This window comes from Crotalus tigris, unplaced genomic scaffold (genome assembly GCF_016545835.1).
Source record: "Crotalus tigris isolate CLP2741 ecotype Arizona unplaced genomic scaffold, ASM1654583v1 scf7180000017593.213868, whole genome shotgun sequence".
NCBI classification, from domain to species: domain Eukaryota; kingdom Metazoa; phylum Chordata; class Lepidosauria; order Squamata; family Viperidae; genus Crotalus; species Crotalus tigris.
The window spans coordinates 123,453-141,402 of record NW_024096499.1 but is presented as its reverse complement, the minus strand read 5'-3'; the positions used below and the strand labels follow the sequence as shown (position 1 = coordinate 141,402).

The 17,950-nt window shown below is 41.2% G+C and overlaps 1 protein-coding gene across 19 annotated transcripts in view; it reads left to right on the top strand.

The window, feature by feature from the left end:
• A1CF (APOBEC1 complementation factor) overlaps positions 1–17,950 on the top strand; it is a 119,530-nt gene that overhangs the window by 24,519 nt on the left and 77,061 nt on the right. For all 19 annotated transcript variants that reach the window (XR_005559418.1, XM_039365402.1, XM_039365489.1 and 16 more), the window contains exons 4-6: positions 3,920–4,050; positions 10,995–11,233; positions 12,939–13,103. Coding sequence is in view for 18 of the 19 variants with exons in the window: in XM_039365402.1 (XP_039221336.1) it covers positions 3,920–4,050; positions 10,995–11,233; positions 12,939–13,103 (535 nt within the window). In the remaining variant the exon portion in view is untranslated. The remainder of the gene's footprint in view (positions 1–3,919; positions 4,051–10,994; positions 11,234–12,938; positions 13,104–17,950) is intronic.

Genomic DNA, 17,950 nt, shown 5'->3' with positions numbered 1-17,950 from the left:
GTTGGAAGAAGGAATCTTTGCCTACTTTGCAAGAGTGGTTTTTTAAAGCTTCTTATTTGGCGGGAATGGCAAAGATTTCGGCTTTCTTGAAGGATCAATCACAAGAGAAGTATTTTGCAGTATGGAAAAAATGGATAGATTTTATACAATGTAAGTTGGATATTAAAAAATATTGTTTAGTTTTTCAATAACTTATATTTAAAATTTAAAATAACTTATAGATTTTATTCCTTTTTTTATTTTTATTTTTATTATACTTTCTTTTAGCTTTTTCTTTTTTCCTTTTTTTTATTCTTTTTCCTCTCAAGTATTATTCTTTTGGTATCCATGTTTTTTTATATATATATTATTGTTAATTATTTTATAATTTGTTTAATTAATGTATTTAATATTTAGATTTATTCATGGTTTATATTTTTTTTTAAGATTTTTTGAAGAAATTTTAATTAAGCCTATGTTCAGCTCTGGGAAGGTTGGGGGAGGGAATGGGAGAGTTGGGGAGGGTTGGGGATGGGTTGTTTTGTTTTTGTAAAATTTCAAAAATTCAATAAAAAAAAGATGAATCTATGAGGCAACACTCTTGTGTTCAATGGAATGTATTCCAAGCATGCATAGAATTTGCAGTTATGGCCTAGAACAGGGGTCTTCAAACTTGGCCCTTTTATGACTTGTGGACTTCTGGCTGAGGAATTCTGGGAGTTGAAGTCCACAAGTCATAAAAGGGTCAAGTTTGAAGACACCTGGCATAGAATATACATTTAATTTGCAATGGGTGACTTTTTTGTTTACCAATATTTTATTGTTTGGCATATCTATTTTTTTTAAATTAGACTATTAATTCTTTTATGAATAAAAAAAATATGTAACTATAGATTCTCCTGGGAATCATGGGCTTTCAAAAAATCTTCTTCAGAAAACGTATCACTATTCCATTAGTAGATTTGCTACAATTCTAGTTCCAATCACTGTTTGGACTGAGTGTCTCATATATGATCCTCCATTGCATTCCTGCAACTGATTGCAATGCTATGGGCTCTGAAATCATGCACTCTTTTAACTCTGTCCTGAAAGAACATTCTTACAACTTTCATTCATATCACTGCTTGCCACTCAGATCAGTAAAATTATTTGTTACAGCAACAATTATAAAGGAAGTTTTGATGTCAGGGGCCAAAAACTAGGGAAGAAAAGATAAAAATCAAAAGTGATCATGAATCCATGGAGCAACAATCACAAACCCTTGATAACCGTGCAATATATTTTTAATTGAATAGCTGATTGAGACTGCATTCTGTGAGAGAAGCAGAGAATAAGATCTGCATGTTAAATCAATATCATATAACAAAACAGCTATTTACATTATCCCACTGCCCTACTTAATGGAATCAAAATAGCAGCAGTAATTCATAGGATCAGTTTCACAATGTAGGAGGAACACTAAGAAAAAAATTATGCCCCCCCTTCCCAAAGAATGAAGTAAGCTAAAAGAACAGTATGGTGGGCTGAGTATTTGAGTAAGCATGAAATTCTATCTTATGTTTGGGAGCAAAACAGAAAACTGGGAAGGAAGGAAAATGGAATAGAACAAAAAGACGACCAAGCAGAAACATTGCGATTGGATCGTTTTGTCACAGGAACCATGTATCTAACTGCATTTTAATATCTGGACCAAGTTTCCATACTCCAGCACAGAATAACTTTCATAGTTTGTAGCTAATGGTTGCCTCTAGTTTACAACTGGAATTGAGAGGAGAGTATCTAGAAGATGGTCACTGGAGATGGTTGATCTGTATTACTATATTGTCTGCTGTTACTAGAGCTTTGCTCTTATCAAAACTCTGGCTTTTAAGTATTGGAAGCATCATAAACCTTGAAAAGAAAAGTTACTTAGTGCTACCAATCTGAGCTGCGATCATCTCCATTACCATTAGATGATAGCAAAGAGTTAGACTTTTTAAATGTACTTGGTCCCATCTAGAAGTTATTTAGATTTAGGCAGCCTGGATCTGGTAGACCTAAGTAATTATCAAGAGTATGAGCCAAGACATGTATCATAAACAACAGAACTCTCTCACTTAGTGGCAATAGGTAGAAAACTAATATACATATGTTGAGGATCAAAAGACATTCTATCAAATCCATCCTTTTGCCTAAGGCAGTGGTTCTCAACCTTTCTAATGCCGCGACCCCATAATACAGTTCCCCATGTTGTGGTGACCCCGAACCACTTATACATCACCGGGTGCCAGGGGCGTGGCCAAAGAAAAGGGGAAAAAAATGGCAGACAGCCTTGTTTGGCAACCCCCGTGAAATGGTCGTTCGACCCCAAATGGGGTCCCGACCCACAGGTTGAGAACCACTGGCCTAAGGTAAAAATCTGACTAGCCCCATCTATCTCTCCCCCCCCCCCATTGAACTTCCACTCCAATAACCTTAACCACCATGGCCACTGCACCTGCTGGCTAGGAAATATGGGAATGGAAATCAAACTTATCTGGAAGATAGCAGTTCTGAGAAAATTGCTCTTCAGAGTATCCTCAATGTCTCAGTGTTACCTAAGTATACAAAAGCAGCCATCTGTCTATTTATTTTACTTAGGCTTATATGTCATTTCATTCATAACCAACTTTAAATGGACAATCCCCAGCTTTTAGTTGTTAATGTGGAAATGCCCAAAACATCTCATGCTTGTACTGCATTTTTCTACTATTTTTACATTGAGAAGTATTTTTCTCAATGAAAACAATTCATTGTAACAATATTACCATACATTTTACAGTATATTTATACTAAAAAATTAGTATTGATTTTATTAATTTATTATTACAACTTAAATTAAAAACCAACAATAAATATATCAATTCAAGATAACATGACTTAAATTTAAATCAGTGTTTCTTAAAGTAGAGGGTTCCCCATTCTTTCAGGAGCCCTCAAAAATTAAAATTATTTGCCAGCCTACATAGAAAAATAATACCATATTAAAATCCTACCAACCATGATAAATAGTAGCATGTTCCCCTGAAAATACGACTGGGTATTATATTAATTTTTGCTCCAAAAGATGCATTAGGGCTTATTTTCAGCAAAATATGGTACTAAATATGTCCATCTAGCTGATGATCTTAACTGGGGCTTATTTTGGGGGTGGGGCTTATATTACGAGCGTCCTGAAAAATCATGCTAGGGCTTATTTTCCAGTTGGGTCTTATTTTCGGGAAAACACAGTAGTTACAGCCGCAAATGTGTTGATTTTAATTTTTAAAACAATAACTATCAAATAAAATAACCCATGCAAACAAAAATTCTTTTGGGTTCCTTCATAATTTTTTAAAGTGGGCAAGAGTCCCGAGAGAAAAAAAATTAAGAAACACAGTGGACAGAAGTCTAAGATTCCTGAAACAAGTCAATTATTACTGGAATGTGTTAATAAAAATAATTATTAACATCCCAAGAGCCGTAGTGGCACAGTGGTTAGAATGCAGTCCTGCAGGCTAATTCTGCTGACTGCCAGCTGCCGGCAGTTCGGCAGTTCAATTCTCAGTGGCTCAAGATTGACTCATCCATCCTTCCGAGGTCAGTAAAATGAGGACCCAGATTGTTGGGGGCAATATACTGACTCTGTAAACCACTTAGAGAAGGCTGTAAAGTACTGTGAAGCGATATATAAGTCTAAGTTCTATTGCTATTGCTATCCTGGGGCTTTAGCATAAGCCTCTTGTGTTTGTTTGTTTCAGATTTATATATGGGTCAGAAAACAGATCTCAAATAAAGTATGTTGAAAGGTAACCTGTCCTAAAATGAAATAAGCATACAGTCAGAATTATCAGGGCAACAGACCTTGATAAACTGTAACGCAGATAGCAATTCCTTTTCTTAAAAAAAAACAACTATGGAACTTTATGTTTGACTTTTCCAGGTTGGTAAAATCTATGAGATGCGGATGATGATGGATTTCAGTGGAAATAACAGGGGATATGCCTTTGTAACCTTCTGCAATAAACAAGAGGCAAAAAATGCAATCAAGCAACTGAACAATTATGAAATTCGGTAAGCTGACTTTGCTCATTTTTATTTAGTGGACTGGCATTTTGCCTTCAAAGACCATTAAAATTTACTGAAGCCTATAAAAGTCAATGTCTGGATACAAAACAACACAAAATAAAGCAACATATGTAAAAAAATGGATGGATGAAATGAGACCATATTTTTCTTCAAATAGGACTTTGTAAGTCTGCTACCTTCCTACAACTTGCTGCTGAGAATAATAAAAAAATACACGACTTTTATAGAATTCCAAACTCCAGGCAGACTGTCCTGTTTCCTCTCAGTAATTTGTTCTTTTCCCACAAAAAAAAAAAAAAAAGAATTGACTGTACACACCTAAGCTGAAACCACATTTTTGGACTTTATTTTTCACAGCTGTTTTTATATTTACTGACAGCTGTTTTTATATTTACTGATTTGTGAAAAGCATGAAACTTATTTTAAAATCAGTATTATTAGCAAAGTCACCTGTTATCTTCATTTCTAAATCAACATACAAATAAACAAATTTACAGCAAGGATCAATAATTTAAAATCTCCACATCAAGTCCTGAAGTCTACAGAAAACGGTATATGTTCTGTTTTAGAATCAGAGACATTGAAGCGAGGCAGGAGTAATAAAATACAACTTCTTTATTGAGATCACAAACAGAACAGAATAGCAAACAAAATGGCGCTGGCTCTTTTATACTTCCCTTGCAGGGACAGCATCAGCCTATCAATGCAAGGCTAGTCTCCCACCTTGCACATGCTCACAAGGCTGGAGACAGCCTGTCTGGTCCCGGGCAACCACATGGTCTTCCCAGGCCTTCTGCAGCCTCCTGAGCCTGCTGAGTCATTCAGCAGGCCCAGGACATAACACCCCTTCCCCCTTGGATAAAACTTACTGTTTTTATACTTACTGTGAATACATACTGTTTTTATAGCAGCATACATATACATGCATTCAATTAAGCATGTTGTTATTTCTAAACACAGTTACGCCTGCAAGCAGACAGACCCAGTCATTACATTTCTCATATTTACACGAATACCACATATTGTTTAATACTATCAAACAAAATACCCCAACTCTGAATGTGCCCTGAGTTCAAGAGAACTATTCAGCCTCCCTTACATACATTCTATTTTTTTCACAAGACTATTAGGCCTGTCCTGGAATTGACAAGAACCTTACATAGTCTTGTAAATGCTTGGGGGGGACCCCTTGTTTGCTCTGATCTTTTTAGAGCTGTTGTGGGCGCCTGACCTGCGAGCTCACCTGCCAGGCTTGGCAGTCAAGGATGCAGATGCGCCCTTGAATCCAGAGACCCTCCATCATACTGGCTGGCCGGCGCCTGTAACCCCAGACCAGAGTTCCTTAGTGGGGTGGAATTCCCCGAGTCCACAATGGACCCCTCTTGGGAGCACTGTCCCATGAGCCCAAGACCAGCAGATGGAGAAGCCTGTAGTGCAGGTTGACTGGCCAAATCCATAGACCCAGTGCACAAGTCAGGAGCCGCCTCGTAGACAGAACCCCCTTCTGCAGCCAGTGTATCCCCACTTTCGTGGAGACACTGTGGTCCATGATTGTAATCATGGTCTTCCTCCCCCCCAAGAACAGAGCCAAGAGCGGAAGTGTTGCTGGGAAGCCTCCAGCATAGTTGATCGATGTGCCGCCTTAACTGACAACCATCGTCCAAGGCCACTTTGTATGACAGTGGCCCAGAGAACTTGCATACCACTGCGGTCACCCAGAGATAGTTCATAGTTCCTTGCCCGGACCGGATCGCCCACCTGTAGTCTCCTAGGTGCCCACGGCTATGACACCTGTGAAGCCACCCAGTCTGGGTGCAACCTGTCCAGTTGGTAATGAGCCTGCGGCCCCAGAGGAGTTCAGCTGGGCTCTCCCCAGTGGCAGTACAAGGTGTGGTACGGTGGCAAACAAGAAAGTCAGCTAACCTGTGATGCCAGTTGCCATGAGTGATTCTCTTTAAAGCATCTTTGGTAGTACACACCATACGCTCAGCCTGGCCGTTGGAAGCTGGATGGAACAGTGCAGATGTGGCATGCCGGATCAAGTTGGCTTGAAGAAAAGCCTGAAACTCAGAAGACGTGAATTGGGATCCGTTGTCGGAGACAAGGACGTCTGGAAGACCATGTGAGGCAAAGATTCCTTTCAGCACCTGGATGGTCCTAGCAGTAGTAGTGGGGGAGACAGGAACAACCTCTAGCCACTTGGAATAGCTGTTCACGAGGAGAAGGAAGAATTGCCCCTGAAAGGGCCTAGCATAGTCGATGTATACCCTCGACCATGGAGTATGTGTCTCCTCCCACCTATGTACAGGGGCCTGGGGCATTTCAGACCTTGACTGTTGGCACACTTGGCACCCATGAACCTGGGTCTCGACCTCTTTATCGAGCCCAGGCCACCAGAGATGGCTTCACGCAAACGCCTTCATCCGGACTATTCCCGGATGACCCTCATGCAGAGAGAGCAAGACTCTAGTCCTCAATGAGGCTGGGATGGCTACCCTGCTACTCCATAGGATACACCCCTTGAAAGTGGAAAGCTCGTGCTTTCTTTGCCAGAAACTCTGGAATTCTGCACCAGGACACGTGTCAGGCCATCCTGACAACACCCATGTCAGCATGTGTGTAAGTGTGATCAGTGGCAGATTCTGCAGCCACGTCCCTAGCATTGAGGGGAGATTCAGGCAATTCCCGAATGGAGAGAATGTGCAGAGCAGGAGCAGGATCTGCCTCTACCTGTGGTAGAGGTAATCTGCTGAGGCTATCTGCATGGCCCATTTCTTTACCTGGTTTGTGAAGCAGGGTGAAGTCATATGCTGACAGGAAAATTGACCATCTCAGCATTCGTGGAGATATTATGTGAGAGATTGGTTTGTTTGTTGTAAACAAGCCCAGCAGAGGCTTATGGTCTGTGTAGACCATGAAGTGGCGGCCATATAAGAAATCATGGAATTTCTTTATGCCAGCCACTATGGCCAAGGCTTCTCTGTCAATCTGAGCATAATTACGCTCTGCAGATGAGAGAGTCCTGGAATAGTAGGCCACAGAGACTTGTGTCCCATTAGCCTTGAGGTGGCTCAGCACAGCCCCAACCCCATAAGGCGATGCATCACAGGCTATGCATACAGGCAATTGCTCATTGAAATGAGCTAACACAGCGTTTGAGGCCAGCAAGGCCTTGGCTTCTGAAAAACTCTTTTCATGGACTTGTGTCCACTGCCAAGGAGCCTGTTTAATCCAAGAGCCGGTGTAATGGCTCAGCCACTGCAGCCTTGTGAGGTAGAAATGCATGGTAGAAGTTTATCAGCCCCAGAAAAGCCTGAAGTTCGCTTTTGGACTTGGGACTTGGGGCCTGCTGAATTTCTTTGAGCTTGGATTCAGCAGGATGGATGCCTTCAGCATCAATACGGAACCCTAGAAATTCAGTGGTGGTAACTCCAATCTTACATTTGTCTTGCTTCAGCTTCAGCCCTGCTTGGCGGAAACACAGCAAGACTGCCCTCAGCCTTTCAGCTAAGTTCCCAGATGACTCCCCAGCAATGAGAATGTCATCAAAGTAGGGACAGACCCCAGGAATACTTTCCTCCATCACACTTTGGAATATTCCAGGGACCACATTAACCCCAAACTGCAGCCTTTTTACCTTAAAGGCTCCCCGGTGCATCACAATTTATTTTATTTATTTATTTATTTATTTATGAGACTTATATACCGCTTTAAGTGCAAGCACTCTCTAAGTGGTGTACACCAGTAAGCAATGTATATATATATTTACATTGCCCCCAACAATCTGGGTCCTTATTTTACCTACCCCAGAAGGATGGAAGGCTGAGTCAACCTTGAGCCGGTGAGATTTGAACCGCTTACCTGCTGAACACAGTCAGCTAAAGTGGCCTGCAGTACTGCACTCTAACTGCTGCGCCACCTCGGCTCAAGTTGTTTGGGCCTCAGCCGTTGCCTCATCAACAGGTAGCTGTTGATAGGCCTGAGCCAAATCAAGCTTTGCAAAGATTTGCCCCCCCTCTTTGAGTGAGGCCAGAATATGGCTCACCACAGGCACCGGGTGGGCATGCTGCTGCAATGCCTTATTAAGTGTACAATTAGTCCGCACAAATTTGGACTTCTCCATTGGCCTTCAGTGGCATGACTATAGGGGTTTCCCATGAACTAGAGTCCACAGGTTCTAAGATGCCCTGCTGAAGCAGGTTGTCCAGCTCTGCATCTATTTTGTTCTTTAGGGCAAAAGGCACCCTTCGGGGCTTGATCCTGATGGGTGTGATGGCTGGGTCTAAACGTAAAGCAATGGGAGGCCCCTTGTACAAGCCAAGCTCTGAACTGAACACATAAGCAAACTCTTTGCAAACTTCTACATGGCCTGACATTTGCAGATTGTGAAGTCCAGTCATTTGAATTCCAAGGGCCTCGTACCAATCAAGTCCAATAAGACTTGTACGATTATCCCCAACTACCACCACATCTAGCAACCCTTCAAAACTCCTACGCTGCACTTTGAGCGTGGCCTCCCCCTTCACACTGACTCGGGAATTCTGGAAGTAAATAAGGATTAAATTTGAAGGCCTGAGTTTAACTCGTAGGCCACTTCTGCTGCAAATCTTTTTAAAAGTGTCTAAGGAAATGATCGATAGAGCGGACCCTGTGTCCAACTCCATCGACAAGGGAACCCCTTGCAACTTCACATCAATGTGAAGCTTCTTTTTAAGTGGCCTGTGAACCCCGGTTTTGAAAACGGCCCTACAGGATGCGCAGAAGCCCACCCTGGTTTGGCTGGGGACCTTGGTACCTTTCAGAGACAATTCTTCTGGAGACCGTTCCTTCTGGTGACCCAAACAGACAGAGGCAATGTGGCCTTGCCTTCCACATGACTGGCAGATAGCGGAGCAGAACCGGCAGTCAGAGCACTTGTGGCGTCCTCTACACCCAAAACACCGAGGGAATGAGGTTGTCTGTTGTCTACCTTTCTTAGGCCTTCTTTCTGCTTGCTGCTGAAGTCTGTCTACCTCCAACTCTGGATCCTCTTCTGGAATCTCCCGAGCGACCTCATGATGGATGGTGCTAGGCGTTGGGAGGTTCTTGGCAAGCCGCAAGGCCTTCACAGCTGCTCCCGCTGCTTCTTCAGCTGCAATCTCTCTCAAAGCATCTTGAAATGAGATATCTTCTTTTGCAAAAAGTTTATGTTGCAGCTCACACTTCGTAGGCCACAAACCAAGCGATCCCGGAGCCTCTCTTCTAGATTCTTAAATGCACAAGGCCTAGCTGCTTGTCTTAAGGCAGCAACAAAGTCTGCAGCAGACTCACCAGGCCTCTGATCCCTCTGCTCAAAGGCATGCCTCCATACAATTACTGAGAGCTTGGGTTCGAAGTGCTCTCGCAGCATCCTCTTTAAGTCAGCCTACACAATTGGTTCCAGTGGTGTTGGGGCTACAAGATTCTCTGCAATATTGAAAGTCTCTTGCCCACAGACACACAGCAATGTAGCAGCTTTAAGGCTGTCTTCTTGGATCTTGTTTACTCGAAAGTAATTCTCTACTTGAGCCATGTTGGAGCTCCAGTGCTCAGGGTGAGAAGTATCAAATTCCGATAGACGGCCTAGCTTTGACATCGATGCCTCTCGCTGCAAGGTATGAGAAGGGGTCCCACGAAGCCGAGCTCACCTACAGCGTTCTCGTACTGGCAGGCAATCGCTTCCTCCGGACGCTGAACTTCCCAGCACTTCAGGCCTCCTCTGGTAAGTCAGCCTAGCTTCTCCTGTTGTTCTTCTTGCAGCCGATCCCACCTTCATCGCCAATGTTCTGTTTTAGAATCAGAGACATCGAAGCAAGGCAGGTGTAACAAAATACAACTTCTTTATTGAGATCACAAACAGAACAGAACAGCAAACAAAATGGCACTGGCTTTTTTATACTTCCCTTGCAGGGACAGCATCAACCTATCAATGCAAGGCTAGTCTCCCACCTTGCACATGCTCACAAGGCTGGAGACAGCCTGTCTGGTCCCGGGCAACCACATGGTCTGCCTGGGCCTTCTGCAGCCTCCTGAGCCTGCTGAGTCATTCAGCAGGCCCAGGACATAACAATATGTGCATGTGGCTGGAAGAGCTGGTATTTGTGCAAAAGAGAATTTGAGAAATCAAAGGTTAGCGATTGACCTTAAAGTAAAGTCTTTTTTCATACTCTAGCAGTTAACATTTTGTTGCCTACCTAATTTTAATACTTTTAAACAGATCTTCCCTGAAAAGGGTAAAACTTGCCTTTACAATCTTCTTATGTTACCTACCATTAATTCCACCCTTTTTTAAAATTTACACAAGAAATATATTTAAAGAGAAGATGTTGTAATTATGCTCCTAGATGATTCCTAGCGATGGCACTATGAAACATCATTCTAGAAATACCCTTAATTTAACAAAGGAGGAGCAAAATAAGCTTCTCTGTAAAACTTTCTCTTACTATTTATCCATTTGTGTGAATAAGTTTTCATTAGGCTAGAGCTAAAATAGTCATTTCTCCCACAAAAGCTGCATTGTATTGTTAATGAAACATTTAGCAATTTATTGTTCACTTGTCCCAAAGGGGCTTTTTCCAAAAGGTAACTGGACTTTCTTGGTTTTTTTTTCTTTAAAACATTTCACTTCTCATCCCAGAAGCTTCTTCAGTGCTAGAATTGAAGTTTAGTTCAGAACTGAAGAAGCTTCTTGGATAAGAAGCAAAACATTTTCAAAAATAAACACACACCAAAAAAAAAAAGTCCAGTTGCCTTTTGGAAAAAAACACAAATCTCCATAGACATTTACTGATTATTTGGTTATTCTAGTTGTTCACACCAGTCACAAGCAATGTGGGTTCTAAATCATATTGCCAGCCAAGATTTCCTAAGGAGTTTCATCCCATCAATGAAATTCTCTTTTTTTCACACAGGGATGGTCGGTTACTTGGTGTTTGTGCCAGTGTGGACAACTGCCGCTTATTTGTAGGAGGAATTCCAAAAACCAAGAAAAGGGAAGAAATTTTAGCCGAAATGCGGAAAGTGACGGAGGGTGTGGTTGATGTCATTGTGTACCCCAGTGCAGCTGATAAAGCAAAAAACCGGGGGTTTGCTTTTGTGGAATATGGAAGCCATAGAGCAGCAGCTATGGCAAGACGAAAACTGCTCCCAGGTAAGGCCCAAAAATTCCCTATATGTAGCCAAAGCAACCTCAAGCTGCAATTTGGGAGGGAGGGGGTCAAGAAAAAACAGCAAATTGCTACTTATTGACTTTGCTAAAAGGTCTGCAGACTTATCCCCAATACCAGTATTCACTTTAAAAAAAGAAAAAGAAACAAAACCCAAAGATTGATCTCTAGTTCAGTGCAGTAGCACTTGATGTCATTCCTAGTGCTTTTGTCAAATTTCATACAAGAAACATGCGACAGAAGTCGCAGAGTTATCCCTCCCTCCCTTATCTTTCTTCTCAGTGTGCACAACTTTCTATGCTGACCAAATTATTTTGGCACCTGAGGTGAACCCCCCTCCGCTTTGAACAGTGGAAAACCTCTGTCCCTCCATCCCTCTTTTCAATGTGGCTTGGCAGTCTGCTAGCTGTTTTGCATCTTTGGCTGCCTCTGCGGAAGGGTGTAAATCTGTGTGGGTTTTAAGAGAGCAGAGAAGTTGACCAGAATAGACATTAAGGACAGGACAGGCATTGTTAAAATGGTTAAAAAACTAGAAAGGTTGAGTTTACTCTGCACCAGTGTTTCTCAATCTTTGAAACATGAAGTCATGTGGACTTTAACTCCCAGAATTCCCCAGCCACATTGGGGGATCTGGAGGTTGAAGTTCACATATTTTCAAATTGTCTAAGTTGAAAGATATTTCTTTATATAGTAAATTGGGCCAAGCCTTTGGAGGATCAGGAGTTCCAGTCTTCTGACACTTTGGAGATCCCCAGGAGAATGTCCAGGACCCACCAAATGGAAAAGGGATTATTTTTTTTTCAGTCTGTTTATGTCATTGACACACCCGTCACTGGGATGCAGGTGAAATTTGGAGCCTCTTTAAGACTGACTGTTCCCATCCAATTCTTAAAGCACCTAACCCTGATAACAGCTTGATAACCATCCTTAAAGCACCTAGCCTTGATAACAGCCTGATAACAACTTGAAATATCTTGTCAAAATTCATCCCCCTTTTCTCACTGAATTTTGGTATCTCAGTGGGGAGGGGGGAGGAAGCTGCATGCTAAATCTGATTCAAGGAAAAAACACTTACCTTTAATGTAAGATATGAAGCTAAATATAATAGCAACATGCTCACAAAATCCAGTTCCCAACCCTCACAAGATGAAGAGTTACAGTAGCAAAACTGTTTCAAGCTATTACAGTCCTCGACTTACGAGCACAACTGAGCCCAAAATTTCCATTGCTAAGGAAGAAAGTTGTTAAGCGACTTTTGCCCTATTTTACAATCTTTCTTGCCAAAATTGTTCAGTGAATCATTGCAGGTGTTAAGTTAGTAACGTGGCTGTTAAGTGAATTTGGCTCCCCTTATTGATTTTGTCATAAAAGATGATCACATGAGAGAAGGACATAAAAGGTGACTACAGAGATGCTACAACTTTGAACAGCCACTAAATGTTTGAAAGTTGAGGACTCCCTGTATAGACTCTAGGAAGGTTCAGACTGATAGTTAAAGTATAAAGTATGGGAAATATAAAAAAATTCCTAATCTGCTTTTTCCTTGTCCTTTTCAGTCAACAGTATCTTTTACAATACTGTAGCATAAATTCAGTTTACCAATGCATCTCTTCAACACAAACCTTCTAATCTCCTTCAGTAAAGATGCTTTCACTTTTTACACTTATTTTACTTCCAATTACATTGCAGGACGGATACAATTATGGGGACATCCGATTGCTGTAGATTGGGCAGAACCAGAAGTTGAGGTTGATGAAGATACAATGTCATCCGTTAAAATCCTCTATGTGCGAAATCTTATGTTATCTACTACTGAAGAAACAATTGAAAAAGAATTCAACAACATTAAGCCAGGTAAACAAAAAACAAAAAAACAGCTTGGTCAATATTGTAGTCAGCTAGGAAGTTTAATAAATCAATCCACCATTTATCTAGAAAAATACTAATTACAATTGAAATATTTTTTATTTGTATGAATGCCAAAAAACTAAAAGTAAGAAAGAACTATTTTACTGTCCACAAACAATATTTGTTGGAATAAATTACATCTTCAGTTGACCATGCTAACTGTGGCTAATAGGTAATCTAAAATATCTGGATTAACACAGGCTCATAATGTAGTTAACTGTTTAAAACTGATCTAAAACACCACTAAGTTCTGCTCAAATGAACATCAAAACCAATGTTTAAGTGGTGCATTCCAGAATTCTTAAATAAATTTGTTCTTCAAGACTCACAAACCATAATTTTCCTATGCAAAACTCAAGTTCATACTTCAGTAACCAGCCACAACACTAAGTAAATGATGTGTATATTCCCCCTTTCAAATCCCTACTCATTGGCAATATCAACCACACATAATCTCTTAGTATAACCAAGCTCACAGGCATGTTATATGCATAAAAAATCAGTGCATTGTTTTGAATTTCCTGCAAGAGTAGTAGATAATCAAGCTGTCAATCAATAAACATTATTGTAAATTTTCCAAATTCTTAATCATTATGGCCAAAGTCATGCTGTGGAACATTTGCTGTCCCAACAAAAGTGCAGTGATAAGTCACAGTATCAAAGTGAGTTGTGCTCCTCACTGATTGAACTACAGCATAGCCAGAGGCATACAACTTCATGTAATTTGGAAATCTCCTTATGTTAGAGAATTTGTATATGCAGATATACTTTCAAAAAACAAGTGCTTTATTTATGAATCAAATTTTTACAGTTGTTCATATATCCAGTGAAACCCTGGATAGTGAACAAAATAAAAACAACCAGTCATAAAACCCTTCAAAAGAAACCTAAAGAAGTAAGTCAAGCCTCTACCCACCCACCCAGAAAAATCTCAGATCACATAGAACGTGGATGCACACAAACCAGAATCCCCATAATTAACATTCTGGCATCAAAGCCTGAGGGGAGATCCAGGATTTCCTGGTCTTCCCAAAATCCAACAGGGCTGAGGCCTCTATATTTCTGGAGGGCAGGTGCCATGTCAGAAAAGTCACACTTCCTGGGACTCAGCAGGTAACACTGTTTCACCAAGGGGACCTGGGGATGCAACATGGATAGCAAAATGGGTAGAGACTATCAGGGATAATTGGTCCCTCAAGTAACCTGACTCCCTGCCATGTGGGCTTCACATCTAAAAACGCACATCTTGAATTGCATCCAGAAGCATGTGTAGCCCACAAGGCAGAGGTTTACATGAGTGAACCATGGTATGCTCAATACTACATATGCATATGATACAGGCTTCATTGGAAGGATGTCTTTCTTTTAGCATTTTTTGTCTACTTGGAGTCCATGTGGACAATTACTTAAATAGTAGCCAATAATATGCGGCATTAGCCAAAAAAGCCAATGCAATCCTAGGCTACATTAATAGAGGGATAGAATCAAGATCACATGAATTATTAGTACCTCTTTACAAAGCATTAGTAAGACTACATTTGGAATACTGAATCAAGTTTTGGTCACCATAATATATAAAAAATGTTGAAACTGGAAGGAGTGCAGAGAAGAGCAACAAGGATGATTAGAGGTCTGGAAGCTGAAACATATTGTTAGAAGGAAGGTCTTCATCCTGGTTCATCCAAGCCGGGAATAAATAAGCAAACATGGCGACTGCTTTGGGAAGAAGGTTACAGTTTATTGCAGAAAGATAGTTCTTCAGGAAAGTGCAGAGGAGAGAGGAACAGAGCGAAGGAGAAGGGAAGAGCACATGGGGCAGTAGGCTTTTATACCCCCTCTAGCCTTGTTTGGAATAGTTTCCTGTTCCTGTGGCATGAATCTTGAGGCTGTTTCTGAGTGTTTGTCTAGGCCTTGATATCTATGGTTTAATTCTATTATCATATCCTGCTTCCCAGGTGATGGGGCTAATGACTCCTAGAGTTTGGGTGGGATATGCAGATCTTCTCTTTTGTCTTCTTGATTGCTCTGGCTTCAACTTTCTGATGGTTTTACATTTGCATTTGTATGGGCCTAGCTCTTGCTTGGGGCAGAGAGATAGATTTGGGGCCAGGTTTGGTTTTAAAAAGTCCTTTTGAGGAAAAATATATTTTTCTGCCCTTTTTAATATTTCTTCTCTGGGCTAACTTTCATCAATCCCCGCTTTGTGCCTTAAGTGTGAATTTATGACACACTTATTGGCACAACATTAAAATTGATCTGGTCAGGGAGCCTTGGTAGACAAGCTTTTAAATTGTTAAACAAAAAAAAAACTAATAATAAGACATTAATGGAGGCAGCAGAAAAAGATCCCTTTAGTGGCTCCCAAAAGGGGAGCTTGCACCCATAAAGTTCTAAAAGTCAGGGCAAAATTTTGTTAGGTGGAAAAAAATTTATAGTATCCAATATTCTGTGCCAATCATTTTCAAATGTTGGATATCACCTTTAGCTTCCAGTCAGGTTTGCATACCTCCCAAAATTCTTCACAGCCATGGTTTTCCTTAGTACATGGTTGCCCGTTTTCAGGGGTTGTTTCCTGCCTTAGCTCTTAGTTCAGTGCATCCAGGTTTGTAATGTCCAATATGCCAGGCTATTAAATTTTTCTTTAAATTGCACATACTGAGCTCTAGGAATTCCAATCTGGGCTCACCAGTGCAAGATATTCAGGGCTGAAGTTTGGGATTTTTCCTGTTGCTTCCTTAGTCAGGGCATATGAATTGCAAATCACCTGAGGGGGCCTAGTTCCCTCCCCCTTGTTATCTGTTGGAAATTGGTCCCACAAAGCTTTGGTGCAATAGAGCAAAAATCAGCTTGGGGAACTTTACTAAAGGTAGGTGGAAGGGATAGACTCAAGTGTGATTCTGAATGGTGTGTGTGCATGTATGTGCAGCTACTTTTATAAAATAGTCAATACAAACATTATGGATAAATTTTCCCTCCCACCAGATAGAAGTCCAAGGTGTTCAGTACTTGTTCTGCCACCTATTCCTAAATGCCATCTCTCCATTAATACATTCAACTGGCTTGTTACAATACAAATGGGACAAGAAAGAAAAGTTTACAATGAGTTTCCACCCCCCCCCCACAGTCTAATTTTCTCTTCTGAGGCTTCACATGGCATCACCTTCCTTCTGCAGCTCTCACAGGCATCTGGGGAATGGTAGGACTTGGAAAGATTTTCCACTCAGATTGCATGGTGGCTTTTTAGTGGATGGCTGGATTCAAAACTCAATTCCATGGCTCAAATGGATGGAGGCAGCATCTGGGTCTGTGTGTTCTGCTTCCAAAGGCTTGGGAGAGGGTTTCAGGGCTGAAAGATACAAGAACAAGGTCTCCCCTCTTTCTGAATAGACTCTCCCAGGAGAGGAAGACAAAAGGTATGGAGAACAAAGGGCAGGAAAAACAATTGGAAGGGGGGTAGCTTGCAGACAGTCTGAGAATGCTGAAAACTCCAAATAATTTTAAAAGCCTAATATTTTAAGGTGTGCAACTTTCCAGAGGTAGGAGAACATTTATTCTAAAATAGACCACATCGTTTTAGAGATTGAGAAATGCTTATATATTTTGGATAAGAAAAGTTTCATAGTAGCATCACCAATAAGTGATAGGATACGAAAAGTAACTTAAGGAAATTATTTCCCCACACAAGCAGACTTGAGCTTCAAGAGGCTCTTGTAGACAGACACACATTTTTCAGGAAAAGGGTAGATAAAACACATACAATAAATGCAAGTGAAACTTTTCCAACAGATAAACTTAAAACAATCCCTCCTGGTAACTTAAGGCTGTTCTTGAGCGTACACAGAGAGAAAGAGGACAAACAAACAAACACAATTCTTTTTCTTCACTCTGTTTGTTGGCCAGACAAACAGAGTGAGGTATTTCCTTTTTGTGGCTTATTTTTAAGCATAATTTCTAGCAGAATTTAAAATTCTTTTTTCTTTGGATTTGAAACAGTTAACAGTCACATTTACCTCTCACGCACAGACTTTGACAAACATATATACACAAAGACAAGAGAACAGAAGTCTTAGTTTTACACATCCTAGTCATTCCCACCATAAATTTCAGATAACTCAAGTTAGGGAAGGCACACATTTTAAACATACCATGTGGTTGCATAGAGAAGAGAAAGAGAGAGAGAGAGAGAGAGAGAATCACTATTTCTTATTTTCTCTTTTAAGTACCTTTATTTAGCCAAATTGGTTTCCCAGCAAGGCCCTAAGCAAAGTCTGTATTTTTTTTTCCCCATATAGTTTCTTTACCTACCTCTTTTCCATTCCGGCCTGGACAGGTAACTGGTTCCTGTCCCAGGCCACAAGCAAGCTCTCAACCAGGAAACCTACTTCCGCCCTTGAATTAGAACTTCCCATGTTTCTATAATGGGATTTCCCTACCACTAAAGGTCACGATCCGTCAGACGTCTCCTTGTGAGACTTCTTCCTACTATCACGATTTTGTGAGTCCAAAAAAAGGGGACTCACGGAGCTTCTCTGGATCCCTCTCAGAGTTCGTGGGCTCCTCCGAGGGATCCTCCACGTTTTCAGACCAAAAAGGGGTCTGCAGAGACCTTCCAGTTTCCCTCAGAAGGTACGGGCTACTCTTCGACCGGCCGGCTTTACCCCACCGTTTACGGACGCCTCCAATGTCCGTGGGCACCTCCACTTGCTCTCGGAGGTAGGTGGTCGCTCCCTTCTTGAGGCTTAATTTCCTAACTTTGCTTTGCTTACAGGGCCTTACCAGCTAGTTGCCCAAAT